General features: G+C 40.1%; 1 protein-coding gene across 1 annotated transcript in view; it reads left to right on the forward strand.

Annotated features, from left to right (window-relative positions):
• Positions 1 to 769: 769 nt before the first annotated feature.
• The window catches only part of LOC115212260 (ATP-dependent RNA helicase SUPV3L1, mitochondrial), a 32,207-nt gene continuing 9,334 nt past the window's right edge, over positions 770 to 23,642 (forward strand). The window contains exons 1-10 of the mRNA XM_036503148.1: positions 770 to 1,324; positions 5,985 to 6,062; positions 9,265 to 9,372; positions 10,359 to 10,473; positions 12,098 to 12,266; positions 14,988 to 15,099; positions 16,756 to 16,925; positions 17,865 to 17,916; positions 20,767 to 20,895; positions 23,160 to 23,253. Of these exons, the coding sequence (XP_036359041.1) occupies positions 1,057 to 1,324; positions 5,985 to 6,062; positions 9,265 to 9,372; positions 10,359 to 10,473; positions 12,098 to 12,266; positions 14,988 to 15,099; positions 16,756 to 16,925; positions 17,865 to 17,916; positions 20,767 to 20,895; positions 23,160 to 23,253 (1,295 nt within the window). The 5' untranslated portion in view covers positions 770 to 1,056. The remainder of the gene's footprint in view (positions 1,325 to 5,984; positions 6,063 to 9,264; positions 9,373 to 10,358; positions 10,474 to 12,097; positions 12,267 to 14,987; positions 15,100 to 16,755; positions 16,926 to 17,864; positions 17,917 to 20,766; positions 20,896 to 23,159; positions 23,254 to 23,642) is intronic.

Below are 23,642 nucleotides of genomic sequence, written 5' to 3' on the forward strand. Positions count from 1 at the left end.
CGTAAACAGAGCTGGATAAAAAAAACCGTCCCCTCTTTAGTATCCACCCATAATTATTAAGAGAAAAAGATGTTTTATAAACACATTCTACCAGTTTACGATGTTTAAAAGTGTTTAGTTACAAAGAAATTATTAAAAAAATCTGCTGGTCAAAGCGAAAAGATCCCCTGAATTTAACACAAAAATACAGATATGGATAAAATAAAAATTTGAAATTTTCTCGCCCCCCCCCCCTCCACTACCACAAGAAGATTTATCGGATCTTTTCGGTTTGAATAGCAGTTTTCTAAAATAATTTCCACGTAACTAAACACTTTTAATCTTCGTATACTGGTAGAATGTGTTTATAAAACATCTTTTTCTCTTGGCTTTATTAAGAAAATTCTATAGTTTGTAAGGTATTTGTTGTTTTTTCTTCAATTTCTGCAATTTCAACCAATCAATGACGTCTATTGAAGTGAAAACATTCTGTGCCGTATGAATATGTCCCTCGTTTAAGAAACAGATTGGGTTTATTTACATTTATGAAGAAAAAAGATACCCTTCCCCCCATCCCTAATTAACTCTAACTAACCCTAACCCTAAAACAGATTGAAATGTAATAGATCGATACTAGGGTCATAATTATGGGTGACAATTTCATATGACACCGCTAGAAAAAAATGCCGTTCAAACCGAAAAGATCTCATCTTTCTTTTTCTGTATCAATCTTCCCTTAATTAACACGTACACATCACCAAGTTCATCTTTAAGTGTCTTCACCTGCTCCTCCGACAACACCACCTCCATCTCCCCAACCCATCCCATCCATCTGGCATTTCTACCTTTCCCCAGTCCTTTAATCTTTCACCACAAGAAGATTTACCTGCCTTGTAAGCAAGTCTGAAAGTATTCACCTGTCAACGGAAGTAGTTTTCTTTTGTGTAAGTCCACCAGAGTCATCTCCCTTATAAAAACACGCGGTACACATGGCCTACACGGAGCAATGACACAAACAGTGAAGAAATTATATTTAAAAACAATATATGTATACAAAAAGAAATTTGATTTGCATCAATGGCTCTAGTATTCGCTGTAAGATCTACAAAATATTTTCGAATTGCCATTACTGTATCTAAACTATATCATCGTCATATTTCTTGTTTAAACACGCTTTATCATAGTCCTCATCGATCGTCTGCTGATATATATTATTTACCATGTCGTTGGAAGAATACCGGCCAAAACAAGGATTTAAGTTCTTTATTCCATCCTCTGAGAGCTTCTCCGGTGAATAAAGATAGTGACAATATCGGGGCCGAACTCAGTGGAACACTTAATAAAGGCAAGTATGTGACCTTCGTGTATAAATGTAATAATATTCGGTAATTAGCAAAATACACGGTACCCGGTTTAACATGACAACCTGGTATCTTGGATAATTTCAGCTGAGTTTACTTTTTTGCAGGCTTTCGGATTAAATTTCCTTGTTCCACCCTCACCTACATTTTGTCTGCACTCTTTCAGGTTTGGTTTTGGCCCCTTTAAGCTTATATATCTAGGGAAGCTTGTAAAGGTCATGTTCACGAACTTATAAACAAAGAAAAAATTTTTATATTTGAGAACAAACGGCCCGACCTCACAGTAAATCTCATATCTAGTTTTAATCTTGTTTCCATTGAATATATTTTGTATTATTTTCAGCATCGAAAAAATTGTATATATACGTGTTATTTCTATTTCATATTACTCATATTCATTGTGTACAAGTTACATGTCGAGGAAATAAAATCTGGCAAATATTATAGTCTACTCGGTCATAAATTATTTCAGCCGATAGCTTGGGGTCCCCCTGTTTTAAGTTTATTTCAGAACTTGGTTTCAAAATGTTGGCGGTGTTGGGTCAGCCCTTACGTCTACAAGGCTGAGGGGACAACACCGCAAATGTGGTTTCTGGTGCTGCTGTCAAAATAAATTATTAGCTATGTCCCGTATATTTAATAATCATTTGTACAGAGTGATAAGAAGAAAAGACATCATACATGTATGCATGATATATAGTCAGTGAGAAGTAAACTATGTTGTCATTTTGTCACGTAAAGGATATCTTATTATTGTACTACTAGCGAACAGTGGTCCCGGTGCACGCACTCGCGCATCCGCGCTAGCTAGTCGTAAGTAGTCGATCCTACAACGACTTGCGCGTATGTTTGTATTTCAAGGCTGAATACAAGATCGCCTATTAGTTTTATAAACAAACTAAGGTTAGGGTTAGGTTTAGGGTTAAAAAGTCGTTGTAGGATCGACTAACTAGCGCGAGTGCACGCACCGGGACCACTGTTCGCTAGTAGTACCTCCTATTATTTAGTTTTAAGTATTAATAAAATCCATGTATTTACGTATATGTCACCAGTCGGAGATGAGGAAGTAATTTTCGGCAAGGTAGCAACTTATCCTTACATCTTCTTATATCGAGAAGAGCGATTATCTCATATTGAATGTGAAGGTTGATGTTTGCGGTTTATATACTGCGACCTATATTTTTCAGGGTCGAAAGAACTCGTGTATCGTGTCTTTGAAATACGATTTCCGGTGTACCGGTGGAATTTGATGAATATGGTTCTGTGATTTGGGTTGAGTCTTCGTTGAAATCATGTTATTCGATATTAAAGTTCTTGTTTCCCTGTTTTCGTAGAGGTCATATCTAAGTATTAAGATATTTCGTAGAAGTCATATCTAAGTATTAAGATATTACGGAACGTTGATAGGTAGTGGTCACCCATACTAAAAGTCAATATGAAAATTAAGCTTATTGATTTCTTTTAATGAAGTGTTATATCGGGGAAAGTTAGGCGAGTTTCGTTTAGCGTTAGAACGGGTCTCCTCGAGAAGATCGATGAACAAGGCGTTTGGACATGGCAGTCAGGTTTTTTTTTTTTTTTTTTATCATACACTGTAGGATAACATACATACACACAAAGATCACACACACACATATCTGTGTGATCTTTGTGTGTGTATGTGTTATCCTACAGTGATTCTCTGGATCATCTCTGATGAAACCAATACTCATCCTAGGTTAAGAAATGTTCAAGAAAACCAGCTGGATCTGTCTGAAACAGTGTCACATTTTCCTGTGATGTGATCAGCCTGGTGTGCTTTTGAAGACATGGCACCCACCAAGCAGAAACCTTCCTCATGCCAAGTTCATTGTGCAGAATATTATCACTTCTTTCATGGGGTATGCTCTTTCATGACTATTTGATTTTATAATCAATTGTCTGTCATCTATCCCCATGTGGTGAACATGATCGAGGTTTCCCTTGGTGGTGACAGTTGCAGGATGTCCAGACATTCGGTCATCTTCAAGACTTACCCTTCTCCTAAATTCAGCTGCTCACTTTTGCACTGTTGAGAAAACTGGAGCATCATTCCCTAACATTGCAAAAATGTTAGCATGATTGTTATTGAGGGGCTAAACCCTTTTCTGCAGGTATTTCATAACAGCATGATGCCAAATTTTATCCATTTTCAAGAGGTGTCACTACTAGTTACTAATTACATTTGAAGTCGTCTTTGAACAGTCTACCTAGAAAGAAACCCTGCAGTTATTAATAAGAAGGGTTGAAATTAATGCATACAAGATTTCACGGCTCTAGCATCACTCCTTCTTAGTCAGCCTATGAACTTTCCTGACAACCCTCGTGTGTGTGTGTTTATGGTGGTGTGTTTATGTCCCCGTAACTTAGTAGTTTGGCATAAGAGACCGATAGAATAAGTACTAGGCTTACAAAGAATAAGTCCTGAGGTCGATTTCCTCGACTACAGTTGGTGCTCCAGCATGGCTGCAGTTAAATGACTGAAACAAGGAAAAGAGTAAAAAGAGTATATATATATATATATATATATATATATATATATGGTTAATTCAAACATGAAAATACAAAGAGAAAACACAACAACGCGAGGACGTGGAACAAATAAAGTATTATTGGACGCTCAGGAAGGAAGGGAAGAAGGAGGGTTTAACGTTTCGAGCGGAGCTCTTCATCAGAAACATAGGAAAAGGAAAGATCCAGAGAAGGGAAGACGGAGGGAAAAAAATCGCCAACGGTACACACGCGGTCATGAGGGGGTAACCAAAAGAAACCGAAAGTTTGCAATATTTTGTTCCCCTAGATTTACGTGTTTACACTTTTATCGCCTTCAAAGTATTCTCCATTTGAAGCAATGCATTGATCCAGATGTATTTTTCCACTGTTCAAAGCAGTGATGGAACTCTTTTGAAGTGATGCCTTTTAATGCCTCCATTGTTTTTTTCTTCACCTCTTCCACATCGAAAAAAGGCCTGGATCAACTTTTCAACTGTTCTTTCAGTTCACAACACACATTCAGTCGTGACTGCTTTTGATCTTTCATGAGCAAGTGAGGCACAAATTTTGCTGTAACTTTATTCATTCACAATCCTTCACTCAAACCTCGTTAGCAGGAGCTCCAGCACACATCAGCCATATCAACACATTCTCCAATTTTTCAGCGACTGTCTTTCAGATCAAATCATGAATTTTCATTGTTTTTATTCATTCAGGAGGTCGACCATCGCCCTGAATGAAGTTGGTCCTCAAGTGACAAATGACCATTTCTAAAGCATAAAAACCACTCATAAACTTTGTTTTGCTTGTGCCTGAGGGTTATATTAAGTGGCTTCTAGTGGTGAATGCTTGAACTACAATGGGCTTGTCCCACAGAGAATGTTTCTGGTTACTTTTGGGCACCCCGTCATACATATGTGTATATATATATATATATATATATATATGTGTGTGTGTGTGTGTTATGGAGATGTACCTGCATAGCAAGTGATCTAATCTGAGATCGTGTGCTGGAATGAAAACAATAGCAGCCTGGAAAGTGTTTATAAGCCATTTAAGAAACACACAAAAACTGTTAGATTCGTTTCAACATTAAATTTATCAAAATATTTTTGTTGCTTTGAGACCGTGACATGTTCACTGACAAAATTCGGTGCTGCACAGAATTTTGTCAGTGAACAGGTCATGGTCTCAAAGCGACAAAAATATTTTGATAAATTAAATTTAAATGTTGAAGTGAATCTAACGGTTTTTGTGTGTTTCTTAAATGGCTTATAAACACCTTCAAAGCTGGCCTCCGTGCCAATGGCACATAAAAAGCACCATTCGACCGTGATCGTTACCTGCATCACCTTACTGGCACCTGAAAAAACATTCGAGCGAGGTCATTGCTGGTGCCGCTAGACTGGCCCCTGTGCAGGTGGCATGTAAAAAACACTACTTGAGCGTAACCGTTACCTGTACCACCTAACTGGCCCTTGTGCTGGTGGCACGTAAAAGCACCCGCTACATTCTTGGAGTGGTTGGCATTAGGAAGGGCATCCAGCTGTAGAAACTCCCAGATCAGATTGGAGTCTGGTGCAGCCATCTGGTTCTCCAGTCCTCAGTCAAATTGTCCAACCCACGTTAGCATGGAAAGCGGATGTTAAACGATAATGATGATGATATATGGTTAGATAGATAGATAGATATCCTTATCATCACCATTTTGACATCCACTTTTCTCTGTTTGTGTAGTTTGGATAGAGTTTTTTTACAGCCAGATACGTTTGCTGTTGCCAACCCTCACCTGTTTCCAAGTTAGGTAATATTTCCCATGGCCAGGAGGTACACACACACATAAACGAGGGAGTTCTTTCAATTTCCATGTACCCAGTCCACTCAAAAGGCTTTGCCCAACCTAGAGCTGATGTAGAAGGCACTTGCTCAAGATGTCATGCAGTGGGATTGAACCCAAAACCATGCATTTGGGAAGCAAACTTCTTACCACACAGCCATGCCTGTTCATGTGCATCCACACATACACACACACAAGTAAATGGCAGAATTTGTAGAGCATCAGACACAATATATTATGATATTTAGTTGTGTTCTGAGTTACTTGTTAACATTTTTACCGTCTTTTATTTTCAGCCGACTTATTGCAATTGTTAAATACATTTTATCAGAAGCCTGAAATCCGAGCTCTTGCTGCTGAGAAGGGATTAGACAGTAAGTATTCGTCTTTCTTTTTAACTACATTTTCATCATCATCATCATCGTTTAATGTCCGCTTTCCATGCTAGCATGGGTTGGACGATTTGACTGAGGACTGGCGAACCAGATGGCTGCACCAGGCTCCAATCTTGATCTGGCAGAGTTTCTACAGCTGGATGCCCTTCCAAACGCCAACAAATCCAAGAGTGTAGGGAGTGCTTTTACGTGCCATTGGCATGAGTGCCAGTCAGGCGGTACTGGCAACAGCCACAAAAAAATCTTTTTTTTTTATTTTACGTGTCACCTGCACACCGTCACAAGTGCCAGTAAGACGACACTGGTAATGATCACGCTCGATTGGTGGCTTTTAAGTGCCACCGGCACATGAAATAAACATCAGAGATGCTTTGCCCCACACTGAAGCTGCAGGAATTACTCAGAGATTTTGCATGTTCTAAATTCATTGCAATGCTGGTAACACTTTTGTGTTGTCAGGAGGTGTCTCTGAGCCATGTGCCTGTGAAGGCACAAGACTCAGTGTTTAGCGCATTGGGATCACATTCCGGGGGTAGTGAAATCAATTCCCAGACCAGGCTGTGTGTTGTATTTTTGAGCAAGACACTTTATTTCACGTTGCTCCAGTTCACTCACCTGTAGAAATGAGTTGTGATGTCATTAGTGCCAAACTGTATCGGCTGGTAGTGGGGAGAAGTTACAGTTCTTCCTTGTTGCAAAAATGTATAATGGAAAAGCCTCCTGTTGCAAAAATGAATAATGAATAACCCCCTTTGTTGACCACCATACAGTGACCATCAACGTTTTAAGGGTGCAATGATGGTTTTGCGTAGTGGTTTGGTGACTCTCCTGCTTCTAACCACTGTCCTGTCCTCCTGCTGTTATCAAAGAGTATCCATTTCTCATCACACGAAATGAGTTGATACAAAAACGGTTCCCTTTCCAACCGGAAAATCAACATGGAACACACTGTAAGGCATCTGTTTCTTTGAGTCTCATGAAGTTGATGGGGAACAAACCTATCCATCTTTTTGACTTTTCCAATTTTCTTCAAGCATCAAAAAGCAGTTGTTGATGATGTCTGGAGCTCTGATCCAATTTCTCGGACAGTTGTTTCTCACATTTTGGTCTCCCTCTTGATTCATTTTTAAGGCTTTCATTTCCTGAATGAAATCTTTGGAACCATCTCTGAACAGTTCTAATGTCAACAGAATCATTGCCAAAAGAAGGCGGCAAGCTGGCAGAAATGTTAGCACGCCGGGCGAAATTCTTAGTGGTATTTCGTCTGCTGCTAAGTTCTGAGTTCAAATTCTGCCATGGTTGACTTTGCCTTTCATCCTTTCGGGGTCGATTAAATAAGTACCAGTTACGCACTGGGATTGATGTAATCGACTTAATCCGTTTGTCTGTCCTTGTTTGTCCTCTCTGTGTTTAGCCCCTTGTGGGTAATAAAGAAATAGGTATTTCGTCTGCTGCTACGTTCTGAGTTCAAATTCTGCCAAGGTTGACTTTGCCTTTCATCCTTTTGGGGTCGATTAAATAAGTACCAGTTATGCACTGGGGCCGATGTAATCGACTTAATCCGTTTGTCTGTCCTTGTTTGTCCCCTCTGTGTGTAGCCCCTTGTGGGCAGTAAAGAAATAAGAATCATTGCCAAAAGCCCACTTGATGTTTTGTAGAGCTTCAGTGGCAGAGTGACCCAACTTGTCGTACAAGAAAATCACTCTGTATTGTTCAGTTATCAACATTGTCATAAGAGCTGTGGGTTGCAATTCTGAATAATAGTATTGCCTAGAAAGGAAAAGAGTTAAGCATATACATAGAAACTCATTAAAAATCCATTTAAAATATGACATTTCATGTGAGACAATCTAATAATTGTTTAATTATTTAATTGATTACTCTTTTACTTGTTTCAGTCATTTGATCGTGGCCATGCTGGAGCACCACCTTTAGTCGAGCAAATCGACCCCAGGACTTATTCTTTATAAGCCTAGTACTTATCTACTTATTCTATCGGTCTCTTTTGCCGAACTGCTAAGTTACGGGGGACGTTAAACACACCAACATCAGTCGTTGAGCGATGTTGGGGGGACAAGCACAGATACACAAACATATACACACACATACATATATATATATATATATATATATAATATATATATATCATCATCGTCATCATCATCATTTAACGTCCGTTTTTCCATGCTAGCATGGGTTGGACGATTCGACCGGGGTCTGGTAAGCCATGGAGTCTGCTCCAGTCTGGTTTGGCAGTGTTTCTACGGAAAGGCATCCAGTTGTAGAAACACTGCCAAACCAGACTGGAGCCTGATGCAGCCTCCATGGCTTACCAGACCCCGGTCGAACCGTCCAACCCATGCTAGCATGGAATACAGGTGTTAATGATGATGATGATATATATATATATATATATATACATACATACATACATACATATGTACAACGGGCTTCTTTCAGTTTCCATCTACCAAATCCACTCATGAGGCTTTGGTCTGCCCAAGGCTATAGTAGAAGACACTTGCCTAAGGTGCCACACAGTGGGACTGAACCTGAAACTGTGTAGTTCGTAAGCAAGCTACTTACCACACAGCCACTCTTATACCTAGGTAAATAAAAAGTTTTCTATTGATGGCATGAACCTGCCAAAACACAAAAACATGATTTATCAATTTGCTTTCACATACAATAAGAACCTTGCAAAACAAAAATAATAATAGGCGCAGGAGTGGCTGTGTGGTAAGTAGCTTGCTAACCAACCACATGGTTCCGGGTTCAGTCCCACTGTGTGGCATCTTGGGCAAGTGTCTTCTGCTATAGCCCCGGGCCGACCAATGCCTTGTGAGTGGATTTGGTAGACGGAAACTGAAAGAAGCCCGTCGTATATATGTATGTATATATATATATGTGTGTGTGTGTACGTGTTGTATGTCTGTGTTTGTCCCCCTAGCATTGCTTGACAACCGATGCTGGTGTGTTTACGTCCCCGTCACTTAGCGGTTCGGCAAAAGAGACCGATAGAATAAGTACTGGGCTTACAAAGAATAAGTCCCGGGGTCGATTTGCTCGACTAAAGGCGGTGCTCCAGCATGGCCGCAGTCAAATGACTGAAACAAGTAAAAGAGTAAAAGAGAGAATAATAAAAAATATTGATTTTTCATTTTAATCTTTCTCATTTTAGGAAAACTTTTCCATGAAGCTTACATCAGTTTCCGACAGTTTTGTTCGGTGCTTCAAAACTTGAATGCAGACCTTTACATCATTATGAATGACATCATTCATGGCGCAGGTATCTCATTAATTTTCTTACGTCTAGCCCAGGCCTGCGCAAAACTAATTTTATGTGCAATTCCATTGTCTCCCGAGACGAAAGGATGCCAACAACAACAATATCATAATGGTCATTGATGTTGTTATGAGTGTTAATCATCATCATCATCATCATCATCGTTTAGCGTCCGCTTTCCATGCTAGCATGGTTGGACGTTCAACTGGGGTCTGGAAAGCCAGAAGGCTGCACCAGACTCCAGTCTGATCTGGCAGTGTTTCTACAGCTGGATGCCCTTCCTAATGCCAACCACTCCGTGTGTGTAATGGGTGCTTTTTACGTGCCACTGGCACATGTGCCAGATGAGGCTGGCAAATGGCCATGATCGGATGGTGCTTTTTACGTGCCACCGGCATGGAGGCCAGGTGAGGCTGGCAGCGGCCACGATTGGATGGTGCTTTTTACATGCCACCGGCACAGAAGCCAGACGAGGCTGGCAACGGCCACGATCGGATGGTGCTTTTTACGTGCCACCAGCACGGAGTTCTATGGTGATTAATTATGCTATGGCATAAGCCATAGCATAATTAGCATATCATTATAGTTCTGAGATAAAGAAATTTGCTCTCCCAACCATATGGTTTTGGATTCAGTTGCATGGTGTGGCATCTTGGATATGGCTCCGGACCCAAAGACTAATAATTAGATTTTGTACATGGTGTGTGTGGTGGGGTTTTCTCTGTCTTGACATTTTATGATAGTTATAAATGACTGTCACCATGCTCCATTTGTGATCATCTGTGAAAGCATGTCTAGCTATGGTGAAACATTACCTTGTTAGGAAATGGGTGAGGATTAGCAACAGGAAGGGCATCTGGCCATAGAAAATCTGCTGCTACTGTTTGACATTGAGGTTTATTATTGGCATTATGACTATTGATATCATTGTAGGCTTTTTTTTTATTATTCTAATTAATATCAGTTCATTGTGTGTTTCTTAATTTCAGGTCACGTTAACGATATCTTCCCATATTTCCTGCAACATGCTCGAGAAGTGTTCCCGCATCTTGTTTGCATGGACGATCTGAAAAAAATCAGTGATCTCAGGCTACCAGCCAACTGGTATGTTTACATTGGATAAAATAGATTTGTGTGATGAACCATTGTCTGTATGTCTATCAGCTTGTCTATCTGTCTGTATGTCTATCTGTTTACATTCATATCCATTTGCCTACATACATGTGCATATACGTATACATATACACACACACACACATCTACATAACAGTCCACTAACTATTCTACCTGTATATAAATATAAACTGTAGGTATGGGGGTATGATTACCTACTACGTATCTGTTTTCCATGCTGGAATGTGTTGGATGGCTTGATAGGAACTGGCAAAGCTAGGGACCAAACCAGGTGTCATAGTCTGTTTTGGCAAGGTTTCTATGGCTAGATGACCCTCCTAGCATCAACCACTTTACAAAGTGTACTGGGTGCTTTTTATGTGGCCCCAAGACTCACACTAGTGCTTTTTACATGAACCTTGGTTTTAGGATCTCAATTCTATTGTGGAGGGTTAGTCTTCTTGGGTACAGCATTACACCACATTTCTCAGTCATCTGTCATCTTTATAGGGCTCCGTGTTTTGAGATCACCCATCAGTACTTCGTCCTATGCCTTCCTGGGTCTTCCATCGCTGCAACCCTCCTCCACTTTAACTGATCATCACTTCTTTATGCAACTTTCCTCATCCATCCACATCACCTGAGCAAACCTGTGGTGTCTTCTCTCTTGCACACTGCATAGAATTTTTTTTATGCCCAACTTCTTTCTCAATACACCAGTGCTCTGTCACACACGCAGACTGACATTGCACATCCAGCAGGCCATACCGGTTTCATTCCTCTCTAGCCAATGCATGTCCACTGCATTCAGAGCCCATTTCTCACTGCCATGCAGCATTGCAGTTTGTATATATGCACCATACCATCTTCTCTTAACTCGGAGAGAGAGAGAGACCTTTGGTTGTCTACAGAGGTAAAATTTCTCTAAAGATATATATATATATATATATCTGGTGCCATATAAAAAGTATCCAGTCCACACTGTAAAATGGTTGGCATTTGGAAGGGCATCCAGCTGTAAAAACCTTGCCAAAACTGACTTTGCCTGTGCTTGTGCCACATACAAAGCACTCAGTCCATTCTGCTTGGTGGTTGGTATCAGGAAGGGCATCCAACTGTAAAAAGCCTGCCAAAACAGACACAAAAGTTGGTGCAGGCCTCTCCTGGCCAGCTCCTGTCAAACTGTCAAACCCATATATATATATATATATATATATATTTCGTTTTGGGATTTGGTTTGCAAGATTCTTTATATGAGTTTGTGTGTTGAAGCATATTCTGTTGTGTCTGGGGAGAGTCATTTTCTTTTTGTGCCTTATAATATAACACACTCACCAGTAAAATTTCCACTTTTTTCTTTTCTTTTTTTTTTTCTAAAATAAAACTATTGAAAATAAAACTATTGAAAATTTTAAGAAAAAAAAAGATAAGAAAAAAGTGGAAATTTTACCAATCAGTGTGTTATATTATAAGGCACAAAAAGAAAATGACTCTCCCCAGACACAACAGTATATATATATATATATTTTTTTTTTTTTTCAAAAAAAAAAAAAAAAAAAAAATATATATATATATGATTAATCCCTTATCTTTGTTTCTCATTTCAATGGTGAAGGTACCCAGAGGCAAGAGCTATTCAGCGTAAAATTATATTTCATGCTGGTCCCACAAACAGTGGTAAGACATATCATGCACTACAAAGGTTTCTCACAGCGAAATCTGGGGTTTACTGTGGCCCCCTGAAACTCTTGGCTGTTGAAGTATTTCACAAAAGCAATAATGAGGTAAATCGTCTTTTATATTCTTTAACTACACTCGGATATACTACATTCTCGGAGTGTTTGGTATTAGGAAGGGCATCCAGCTGTAGAAATTCTGCAAGATCAGATTGGAGTCTGGTTCGCCGGACCTCAGTCAAATTGTCCAACCCATGCTAGCATGGAAAGCGGACGTTAAATGATGATGATGATGATGATTTCCAGGTGGAGATGGTCCATATTATTCTGGCCTTTATCTGTTGACCTGTCCAGCATAGGAGGCCTACCAGGAGCTTGCACTCCACTGGCATTGCTCTCAGGGTCATCAAGGCACACAAGCTGTCACAACACAGAAGATGTCACACTGCAGCTTGGACTGGACCTTGTGATGGATTAGCTTGCTGCACTGAGTTGTGGAGGTATAATGGCCCAGTGGTTAAGGCAGCGAACTTGCAGTCTTGGGATCGCGGTTTCGATTCCCAGATCGGGCATTGTGAGTGTTTATTGAGCAAAAACGCCTAAAGGTCTACAAGGCTCCGGCAGGGAGTGGTGGTGAACCCTGCTGTACTCTTTCACCACAACTTTCTCTCACTCTTTCTTTCTGTTTTGTGTACCTGTATTTCAAAGGGCCAGCTTTGTCACACTCTGTGTCATGCTGAATCTCCCCGAGAACTGCATTAAAGGTACACATGTTTGTGGAGTGCTCAGCCACTTGCACGTTAATTTCATGAGCAGGCTGTTCCATTGATCGGATCACCTGGAACTCTTGTTGTCGTAACCGACAGAGTGCCAACACACACTGAGTTGAAATATTCCTCTATCCATTTGGCAGGATGTATCATTGTTTGCCAAGTTCACTTGCTCTCTATGCTTTACACAAAAGTAGAAGTTTTTACAGGTATCCCAGTGAGTTGGCAACTTTGAAGACCCCCAGCACTCAATGTATTGAATTCCATTAATATTCCACTTTTGGAAACTTTCTCATTCTGTAGTTTGTACAAAAATTGCAGAACATCATCGTCATCATCATTGTTTAACATCCGCTTTCCATGCTAGCATGGGTTGGACGTATGACTGAGGGCTGGCGAACCAGATGGCTGCACCAGGCTTCAATCTTGATCTGGTAGATTTTCTACAGCTGGATGCCCTTCCTAACACCAACTACTCCGAGAGTGTAGTGGGTGCTTTTATGTGCCACCGGCACGGGGCTAGTCAGGGGGCACTGGCAATGACCTTGCTCAAATCTTTTACACATGCCACCGGCACGGAGGCCAGATAGCCACTCTGGCAATGATCATGCTCGGATGGTGCTCTTAATACCCTACTAGCATGAGGCTCGAGTGCCAGTAGTGCGACGCTGGTAACAATCACGCTCGAATGTTGCCTTTTAAGTGTCACTGGCACGGAAGCCGGTTAGCCGCTCTGTCAATGATCACACTCGTATGGTGCTCTTTGCACCCCACTAGTATGGACGCCAGTCATCGAATTTGATTCTGATTTTTGATTTCACTTGCCTCAACAGGTCTTCACAAGCAGAGTTTTAGTGTCTAAAGAAGGAAAGGTACGCATAAGTGGGCTGGTAATGCCCCTGGCATAGGCCACGAGATTATGGTCTCATTTGGCTTGCCAGGTCTTCTCATGCAACTTGTTCAAGTTGGTGTTGTAAAATTTTGCAGCCATAGCTGTGTGGTTAAGGAGCTTGCTTTCTAATCACATGGTTTCCAGTTCAGTTCCACTATGAGGCACTTGGACAGGTGTCTTCTACTGTATCTTTGCAACAACTAAAAACTAGTGAGTGGATTTGGGGGATGGAAACTAACTGAAAGAAGCCCATTACATTTATATATGTGTGTGCGTTGTTATTTTGACACATTATGAGGAAGTTATAAATTAGTGTTACCATCACATAAGGTGGAGGCACATGGCCTAGTGGTTAGAGCAGTGAACTTGTGGTCGAGGGATCGCGGGTTCAAATCCCAGACTGGGTGATGTGTGTGTTTATGAGCGAAACACCTACACTCCACATGGCTCCGGCTGAAGGTAATGGCGATCTTCTGCTGACTCTTTCGCCACAACTACCTCTCACTCTTTCCTCCTGCATCTTGCAGCTCACCTGTGACGTCCTGTCTAGGTGGGGAACCTATATGCCAAGGAAACCAGGAAACCGGCCCTCATGAGCCAGGTGTGGCTCGAGAAGGAACAAACAACCATCACATAAGCAATGTTTACCATTTCCAATCTTTCATGCAAACATGTCAGAAATATTATCTTCCTTGGAAACAAATAAGCATTTACCACAGAAAGGGTATCTGCCTTAACAAATTCTTTCTGACCCATGCAAGCATGGAAAAGCAAGCATTAAAATGTTGTTATTGTTGTTTGCTTAACCCTTTCGTTACCGTATTTATTTTGAGATGCTCTGTGTTTCTTTCAGTTAATTTTAAATATAACAAATAATTTAGTAAAATAACTTAGTTGTCATTAACCTAGTGTTGGGAACAGAAATTCTGACTAAGGTTTGGTGGAAGATTTTAATTCAAAACTTATGGAAACAAGACATTTGTACTTACAGAGCCAGAGGCGGTTTTGGCCGGGTTGGTATCAAAAGGGTTAAGCAAGATGGAGTTATGCCCATAGCATTTACAAACCTTTCTAGACTGGAGAGTACAAGTAATTGATTGAGTTTAGTGCTTATTGTTCTTATTTGATCTGTTCTGGTTTATCTAAATGTTTTTTTTTTCTCGTTAGGGAACCCCTTGTGATCTTGTGACTGGTGAGGAACGACGATTCGCTAACGAAGACGAGACTTCTTCTGAGCATGTGGCCTCTACTATTGAAATGACGAATATTAATATGTTATGTAAGTATTTCATTCTGTATATGTGTGTGTGTGTTGGTATGTGTGTGTGTTGGTGAGTGTGTGTGTGGTGTTTGTGTGTTGGTGTGTGTGTTTGCTGGCTTTCACAAATATTGACAAATATATGATATTTATTCCAATACAATGTGATCTCAAACATATGATTCCCGTCCCAATCTTTTTTTTACCTAAAACTTATTAATATACTTTTTCTTCTCCTTTTTTAATATACTTGGGTATAATTCTACTCACTCATGACCTTCCAAATTTGACTCTTGCTCTGGATTTATTTCCTTACATTGTATACACTTATATATGGGAATCAGATACAGACATAGTTGTGCGGTAAGAAGTTTGGCTCTCAACCTTGTGGTTTCAGGTTCAGTCTCACTGTATGGCACCTTAAGCAAATATCTTTTACTATCACTCTGAACCAACCAAAGCTTTGTATGTGGATTTGGTAGAAGAAAAGAAACCCCATTGTATATACATGTATATGTATGGATGTGTCTGTGTCTGTGCTGAATCCAACCCCTCTTATAGATGTAGAGGAGTCTCTAGAAAGTTACTTCATTACTGGTTCAAATCAAAGTTCCCTCTTGTTCATTCAGGCTCTGTAATGGATCTGGGCCTTGGTTCTAATTATGGTCTGTCTCTAATGGTTGGTACTTTATTGTCTATCCTATGTTAAGATCAACATACACATGTTAAGGTCCTATGTTAAACTTAACATACACATGTTAACCCTTTCGTTACTGTATTTACTTTGAGATGCTCTGTGTTTCTGTCAATTACTTTAAATATAACAAAGAATTTGGTAAAATAACTTTGTTATCATTCAGTTTGTGTTAGGAATATAAATTGTGACTAAGGTTTGGTGGAAGATTTCAATTCAAAACTTATAAAAACAAGGCATTTGTACTCAGAGCCAGAGCCGGTTTCAGCCAGGTTGGTAACGAAAGGGCTAACCTCTTATGTTAAGCTTAACGTTGCACATATTAAGCTCTACATACACATAAAAAGCACTTAGTCCATTCTCTAAGGTGGTTGGCATTAGGAAGAGCATCCAGCCATAAAAAACTTGCCAAAACAGATAGTGATGGTTAGTAGTGCGGTCCTCTGGCTTGCCAGCTCCTGTCAAACCGTCCAACCCATACCAGCATGGAAAACGAACATCAGATGATGATAATGTCGATAGTGATACAGTTAGAAATATTCTTTTCTACTCTAAGCACAAGGCCTGAAACTTTTGGGGAGGGGACCAGTCGATTCGATCGACCCCAGCTCAGAACGTAAAGACAGGATTCGAACTCAGAACGTAAAGACAGACGAAATACCTATTTCTTTACTACCCACAAGGGGCTAAACACAGAAGGGACAAACAAGGACAGACAAACAGATTAAGTCGATTATATCGACTCCAATGCATAACTGGTACTTATTTAATCAACCCTGAACGGATGAAAGGCAAAGTTGACCTCGGCGGAATTAGAACTCAGAATGTAGCGGCAGACGAAATACCGCTAAGCATTTGCCCGGTGTGCTGACGTTTCTCTCAGCTTGCCTTTTGTTGTAACATGCTGAGCGACAACCAAAGAAAAGACTCACATCTGCACGCAATCCTTTTATTCATTTGCTTACTTCTTTGTTCAATTTTAGATGAAGTGGCCGTTATTGATGAGATTCAAATGATCAAGGATGTCCAGAGAGGATGGGCTTGGACTCGGGCTTTGCTAGGGATCTGTGCCGAAGAGATTCACCTCTGTGGTGAAGCATCAAGTTTAAATCTAGTCCAGGAATTAACAGAAATCACAGGCGATACATTAGAGGTGAGCATTCTGATTTTATTTTTCGGGTGTTGGAGTGGATTAATTTATTTTTCAACTTTTACTGGTTTCAGTCATTGGGCTGGCCATGCTGGAGCACTGCTCTGAAGGATTTTTGCCTGGATGAATCAACACTCATATTTGATTCTTTAAGCTTAGTGCTTACTCTACTGATTTCTCACACTGAATTGCTATGTGGGAGGAATGTAAACAAACCAACACTGATTGTTAAGCAATGTGGAAACAAATGCAAACACACACACATGCATGCACACACGTATTCACATACATGCACACATATACACACACATTCACACATGTGCACACACACATACATACATACACACACACGTGTTCACACGCATATGACAAGCTTCTTTCAGTTTCTTATTTCTTTACTGCCCAAAAGAGGCTACACACAGAGGGGACAAATAAGAACAGACAAAGAGATTAAGTCGATTACATTGACCCCAGTGTGTAACTGGTACTTAATTTATCGACTCCGAAAGGATGAAAGGCAAAGTTGACTTCGGCAGAATTTGAACTCAGAACGTAACGGCAGACGAAATACTGCTAAGCATTTTTCCCAGTGTGCTAATGTTTCTGCCAGCTCGCCGCCCTTTTTCAGTTTTTGTCTACCAAGTTCACTTACAAATTTGGTCAAACTGGGGCTATAGTCACAGACACTTGCCCAGGGTGCCATGCAGTGGGACTGAACCCAGAACCATGTAGTCAGGAAGCAAACTTCTTGCCACACAGTCATACCTGTGCCTACACACACGGCCACACCACATTACTAATTTTTGATCAAGATTGAATTTATGTTTATTGGATGTGCAGAATGAACTTGGAAAGGTGAGTTGAGTGTAGTTTGTTGAGTGTAGCTTCGAGTGGAGCCAGAAACAGTCTTTCCAATATTTTTTCTGTGTTTCTTTCAAACAGGTTCGGAGATATAAGAGATTGACCAGTCTTAAGTATTTGGATAAAGCTGTTGGTAAGACCACATGGAAGGATTTCCTTTCTTCTTCTTCTTCTTCTTCTTCTTCTTCTTCATCTTCTTCTTCTTCGCCTTCTTCTTTGTCTTCTTTGCCTTCTTCGTCTTCTTTGCCTTCTTCTTCTTCTTTGCCTTCTTCTTCTTCGCCTTCTTCTTCTTCTTCTTTGCCTTCTTCTTCCTCTTCTTCTTCTTCTTCAACAGCAAGGCATCAAGTTTGGTAGAATGGTTAGCAAGGCAGACAAAATGCTTAGCGGCATTTCATCCATCTTTATGTTCTGAGTTCAAATTCTGCTGAAGTCGACTTTTCTTTTTATCCTTTCAGGGTCCATCAAATAATTACCAGTTGAACACTGGTGGGGGTCGATGTAATCGACTCATCCCCTCCCCCAAAATTGTTGCCCTTGTGGCAAAATTTGAAGCCATTATTATTATTATTATTATTATTATTATTATTAACCCTTTCGTTACTATATTTCTGACCAAAATACACCCCTCATGAGTTTCAATTAAATTCTAAAATAATCATGAATCTAGGCTTGTTTCATTAAATAATTGTAACTTTTTTACTTATCAACATATTAATGTGATATTTGGAACATAATTAAAGAAAGGGTTCTTAATCAATTCTATTGCATAACTTTTGTCTCAAAATGACTTTAATTACAGGTAAATCCAGATAAATTGAGCAAAAGGTAAAAATATTAAAATTTTGTTTAAACATCACTATAGAAAATGAATCATCAGCTAATATTCAAATGGGTATGCAACAAAATTTTGATAAAGAAGAATTGTGCACATCACTATATCATCAGTTGAATTTAATGCACAACAGGTGTACCATAAAGGTGGAATAAAGTGAAATATTGGAATCCACCGTAAGTTTGACCAAACTAAAGAAATCGGTCAAAAAATAATATACGGCCCTGGTTATGGAAGTGATTAATTTCCAGACCACATCGTTCCCTAGGCCATGCTGACTAACATTATTTTCCCTGTATAAAAACTAAATCCACACAGTACCCAGTATTTGCTTCACAAATTTTCCGAAATTTGAATCCCCATTTTGTGTTTGTTTACAATCTGCGTAAGTTTGTTTCCGCATTAATCATTTCAAACAATAACTTCCAGACCACATCATACCCTAAGCCATGCTGACTAACATTAGTTTCCCTGTATAAAAACTAAATCCACAACAGTACCCAGTATTTGTTTCACAAATTTTCCAATTCGGAATCAATGCTTGATAACATAAAATTCCTATCCATTTTCAAAGTTGAAGAAAAATCGATGCCGAAAAAATTTTTAAAAAAATCTCCCAAAATTCAGGGAATTAAAATTACACGTCGATCTTTGTACAAAACTGTAGATGAACTGTTTACGAAGCATAATCATGTGTTTTCACGAATGTACTAAAGAGATTTGCTCTGATATTCTCATTTAAATATGAATAGGTAAATACGGGCGGGTTTGGGCGGTTTGGTCACATTAACCCAAATTTTTTTCGGGCAGCTTTGGTAATGAAAGGGTTAAGGCATTGGGTTTGATAAAATAAGTACCAATTGAACACCGGGGTCAATGTAATCAACTCATCCCCCTCCTCCCCCAAGCTACCCTTGTAGCAAAAATTTAAAATAATTATTATCATTATTATTAAGTTGGCGAGCTGGCAGAATCATTAGCATGCCGGATGGAATGCTTAGTGGTATTTTGCCCATCACTACGTTCTGAGTTCAAATTCTGCTGAGGTCGACTTTTCCTTTCATCCCTTCAGGATTGATAAATTAAGTAACAGTGAAACACTGGGTTCAGTGTAATTGACTAGTCCCCTCTCCAACAATTCCAGGCCTTGTGCCTATAGTAGAAAGGATTATTATTAGCTGCTGCTGCTGTTGTTGTTAAGGCGGCGAGCTGGCAGAATTGTTAGCATGCCGGATGAAATGATTAGCAGTGGCATTTCATTTGTCTTCACGTTTTGAGTTCAAATTCTACCGAGGTCGACTTTGCCTTTCATCCTTTTGGGGTTGATAAATTAAGTACCAGTTGTGTACTGGGGGTTGATGTAACTGACTAGTCCCCTCCCACAAATTTCAGGCCTTGTGCCTATAGTAGAAAGGATTATTATTTATATTATTATTATTATTATTATTATTATTAGAAGGTGAATCGTTTGCATGCCAGGCAAAATGCTCAGCTGCATTTTGTCTGTCGCTACGTTCTGAGTTCAAATTCTGCCAAGGTTGACTTTGCCTGTCTTCCTTTCAAGGTTGATAAATTAAGTACCAGTCGAGCACTGTGGTCAGTGTAATCGACTCGTCCTCTCCCACCAAAAATGTCAGGCCTTGTGTCTATAGTAGAAAGGATTATTATTATTTAAGAAACACACAAAAACCGTTCGATTCACTTCACCATTTAAGTTTAATTTGTCAAAATATTTTCGTCGCTAAAATCCGCGACCTGTTCACTGACAAAAATCCGTGCTGCATGTTGAAGTGAATCGAACGGTTTTTGTGTGTTTCTTAAATGGCTTACAAACACCTTCCATGCTGCAATTGTTTTCGTTCCAGCACACGATCTCAGATCAAATCACTTGCTATGCAAGTACATCTCCGTAATTATTATTATTATTATAGCTTCTTTGTCAAAGATTTCTCGTCACACATCTCTTCAGTGATTCTCTATTGATTGGCAAAATATTACCATCCCGAAATATAACAATATATGTTTCACATGATTTCACATCAAGAATCTTGCAAAACAAATACATAAACATAAAATTATTATACATTTTCCTGCTATTCATAAAGTCTATTTCTCCATTACATTTTCACCATTTCTCTTTCTTTGCTTCAGGTTCCTTCAGTAAAGTACGACCTGGTGACTGCTTTGTATGTTTCAGCAAGAAAGATATCTTTTACATTAGCCAAGAATTAGAGAAGCGAGGCAATGAAGTAGCTGTGATCTATGGAGGTCTTCCACCTGGTAAGTTACTTTCCATACATATAGGTGCAGGAGTGGCTGTGTGGTAAGTAGCTTGCTTACCAACCACATGGGTTCAGGTTCAGTCCCACTGCCTGACACCTTGGGTAAGTGTCTTCTATAGACTTGGGCTGATCAAAGCCTTGAGAGTGGATATGATAGACGGAAATTGAAAGAAGCCCATCGTATATATATGGCTTCTGTGCCGGTGGCACATAAAAAGCACCAACCAATCGTGGCTGCTGCCAGCCTCCCCTGGCACCTGTGCCGGTGGCACGTAAAAAGCACCCACTACACTCATGGAGTGGTTGGCGTTAGGAAGGGCATCCAGCTGTTGAAACACAGCCAGATCAGACTGGAGCCTGGTGCAGCCTCCTGGCTTCCCAGACCCCGATCGAACCGTCCTGTGCTAGCACGGAAAACGGACGTTAAATGATGATGATGATATATATATATATAGCCGATGACAGTACTTCCTGATTGCCACTTGTGCCAGTGGAACGTTAAAAGCACATCCCAGCGTGATCGTTGCCAGGGCCACGGATTGGCTCCCATGCTGGTGGCACGTAAAAAGCGCCATTTGAGTGTGATCATTGCCAGCGTCGCCTTACCAGCACATGTGCCGGTTCCATGTTAAAAACAACATTCGAGCATGGTTGTTGCCAGTGCCGCCAGACTGGCTCCTGTGCAGGTAGCACGTAAAAAACACCTTTTGAGCGTGGTCGTTGCCAGAACTGCCTGACTGACCCTCGTGCCGGTGGCATGTAAAAGCCCCCACTACACTCTCGGATGTTCTTTATGTTGCCTGTCTCATTTCTCTATTTGCTTCTTTCGTTGTTCAAAAAAAGTTTGTTTTCTATGTTTTTGCTTTTTATGTTCTCGTTTCTCATTTTGTTCATGTTTTTTTGATATCCTGTACCCATATATGCATGTGTATATATATATATATATATATATATATGCAGGTATGTACATATATGTATGTGTGTATGCATATATTTATATATTATTTATATTATATATATATATATATATATATGTATGTATGTTTGTGTGTCTGTGTTTGTCTCCCCACCATCGCTTAACAACCAATGCTGGCGTGTTTACATCCCCATAACTTAGTGGTTTGGCAAAAGAGCCGATAGAATAAGTACTAGGCTTACAAAGAATAAGTCCTGAGGTTGATTTGTTTGACTAGAGGTGGTGCTCCAGCATGGCCACAGTCAGATGACTGAAACGAATAAAAGAACAGAGTAATATTTTGTGTATTGTGGAAGTATGACCAATTTCTTGCACACAAATTTTACCCCAAAAAATCTTATATGGGCCCTCAAGGGCCACACAGACCCTGCATCAGAACCATTGATGTAGAAGTTCCATACTGTTTACACATGCAGTATTCTAAAAAAAAATATATGATCCCTGAAGAACTTTGAAATTGCTGTCTTTTCATGTAATCTCATTAAGAAGTATACGATATGTTAGTTAGTTAGTTAATTTGGCTCAAAAGCAAATAGCAAGGCCATGTAGGGGGACATGGAGTTAAGTACAGGGTGGTGTTCATGTAAAGAGTTCAGGCCACTTGAGGTCCAGGGAGGCTTTGAACAAAGCGGTCGTCGGCATCTTCACCATCTCGTCTGGCAGCTTGTTCCACGGATCCGCAACCCGGACGGAGAAAGCTCCTCTCCTTCGATTGAGATGAAATCGTTGCAGGTAGAGCTTTTCGGAATGACCCCGCAGCCGACGCTCTGGAGCAGGAGTGAAGAACAGCTCTTTCGAGAGGTTACACTTTCCGCTTATAATGTTGTGGGCGAGAATGAGATCACCATGGTGGCGTTTTTCAAGAGAATAAAGGTCGAGCGTCCTCAGCCTTTCTTCGTAGAACAAATTTTTGAGACCATGAACCATGCGGGTAGCCAGCTTCTGGACTCTTTCGAGATGCTGTATGTCTTTGAGGAGATAAGGAGAAGGGGCTTGAATCCCATACTCCAATATGGGTCTCACCAGCGTGACATAGAGTGGTAGGAATATGGCTGCTGTGAGCATTCCGAATGACCGTCGAATCAAGAACAGAATTCCGCGTGCTTTGTTGGCAGCATGGACGCACTGGGCCGAAGGCGAAAAGGAGGAATCCACCAAGATACCCAGGTCCTTTACCTGATCGGTCCTCTCCAGCAGCAGACGACCCGGCTCGAAATCAAGTTGAGTTATATATAAACTCAAGTTGAGATATATATAAAAGTAAATGATATATTTGTGTTTTACAGGAACAAAACTAGCTCAGGCCCAGAAATTTAATGATCCTTCAACTAGCTGTAAAATCATGGTAGCTACCGATGCAATTGGTATGGGTTTGAATTTGTAAGTATACTAATTCTTTGCCTTCATTTTTTAGTGTTTTTTTTTTGTTTCAGCCATTGGACTCTGGCCACACTGGGACATCACCTTGAAGGGTTTACTCAAACAAATTGACCCCAGTACTAATTTTTATGCCTTGTACTTATTCTGTTAGTCTCTTTTGCCAAATTGCTAAGTTATAGGGATGTAAACAAGCCAACACCAGCTGTCAAGGGGTGGTGGAGAACGAACACGAAGACACACTCACGTAGTGATATATATATATATATATATATATATATATATATATGATGGGCTCCCACAAAGAGTCTGTCGACCAAATTCACTCACAATGCATTGGTTGGCCTGGGGTTATAATACTTGCCCAAGGTGATGCAAGATGGAACTGAACC

The sequence above is a fragment of the Octopus sinensis genome, linkage group LG5 (genome assembly GCF_006345805.1).
Source record: "Octopus sinensis linkage group LG5, ASM634580v1, whole genome shotgun sequence".
NCBI lineage: Eukaryota > Metazoa > Mollusca > Cephalopoda > Octopoda > Octopodidae > Octopus > Octopus sinensis.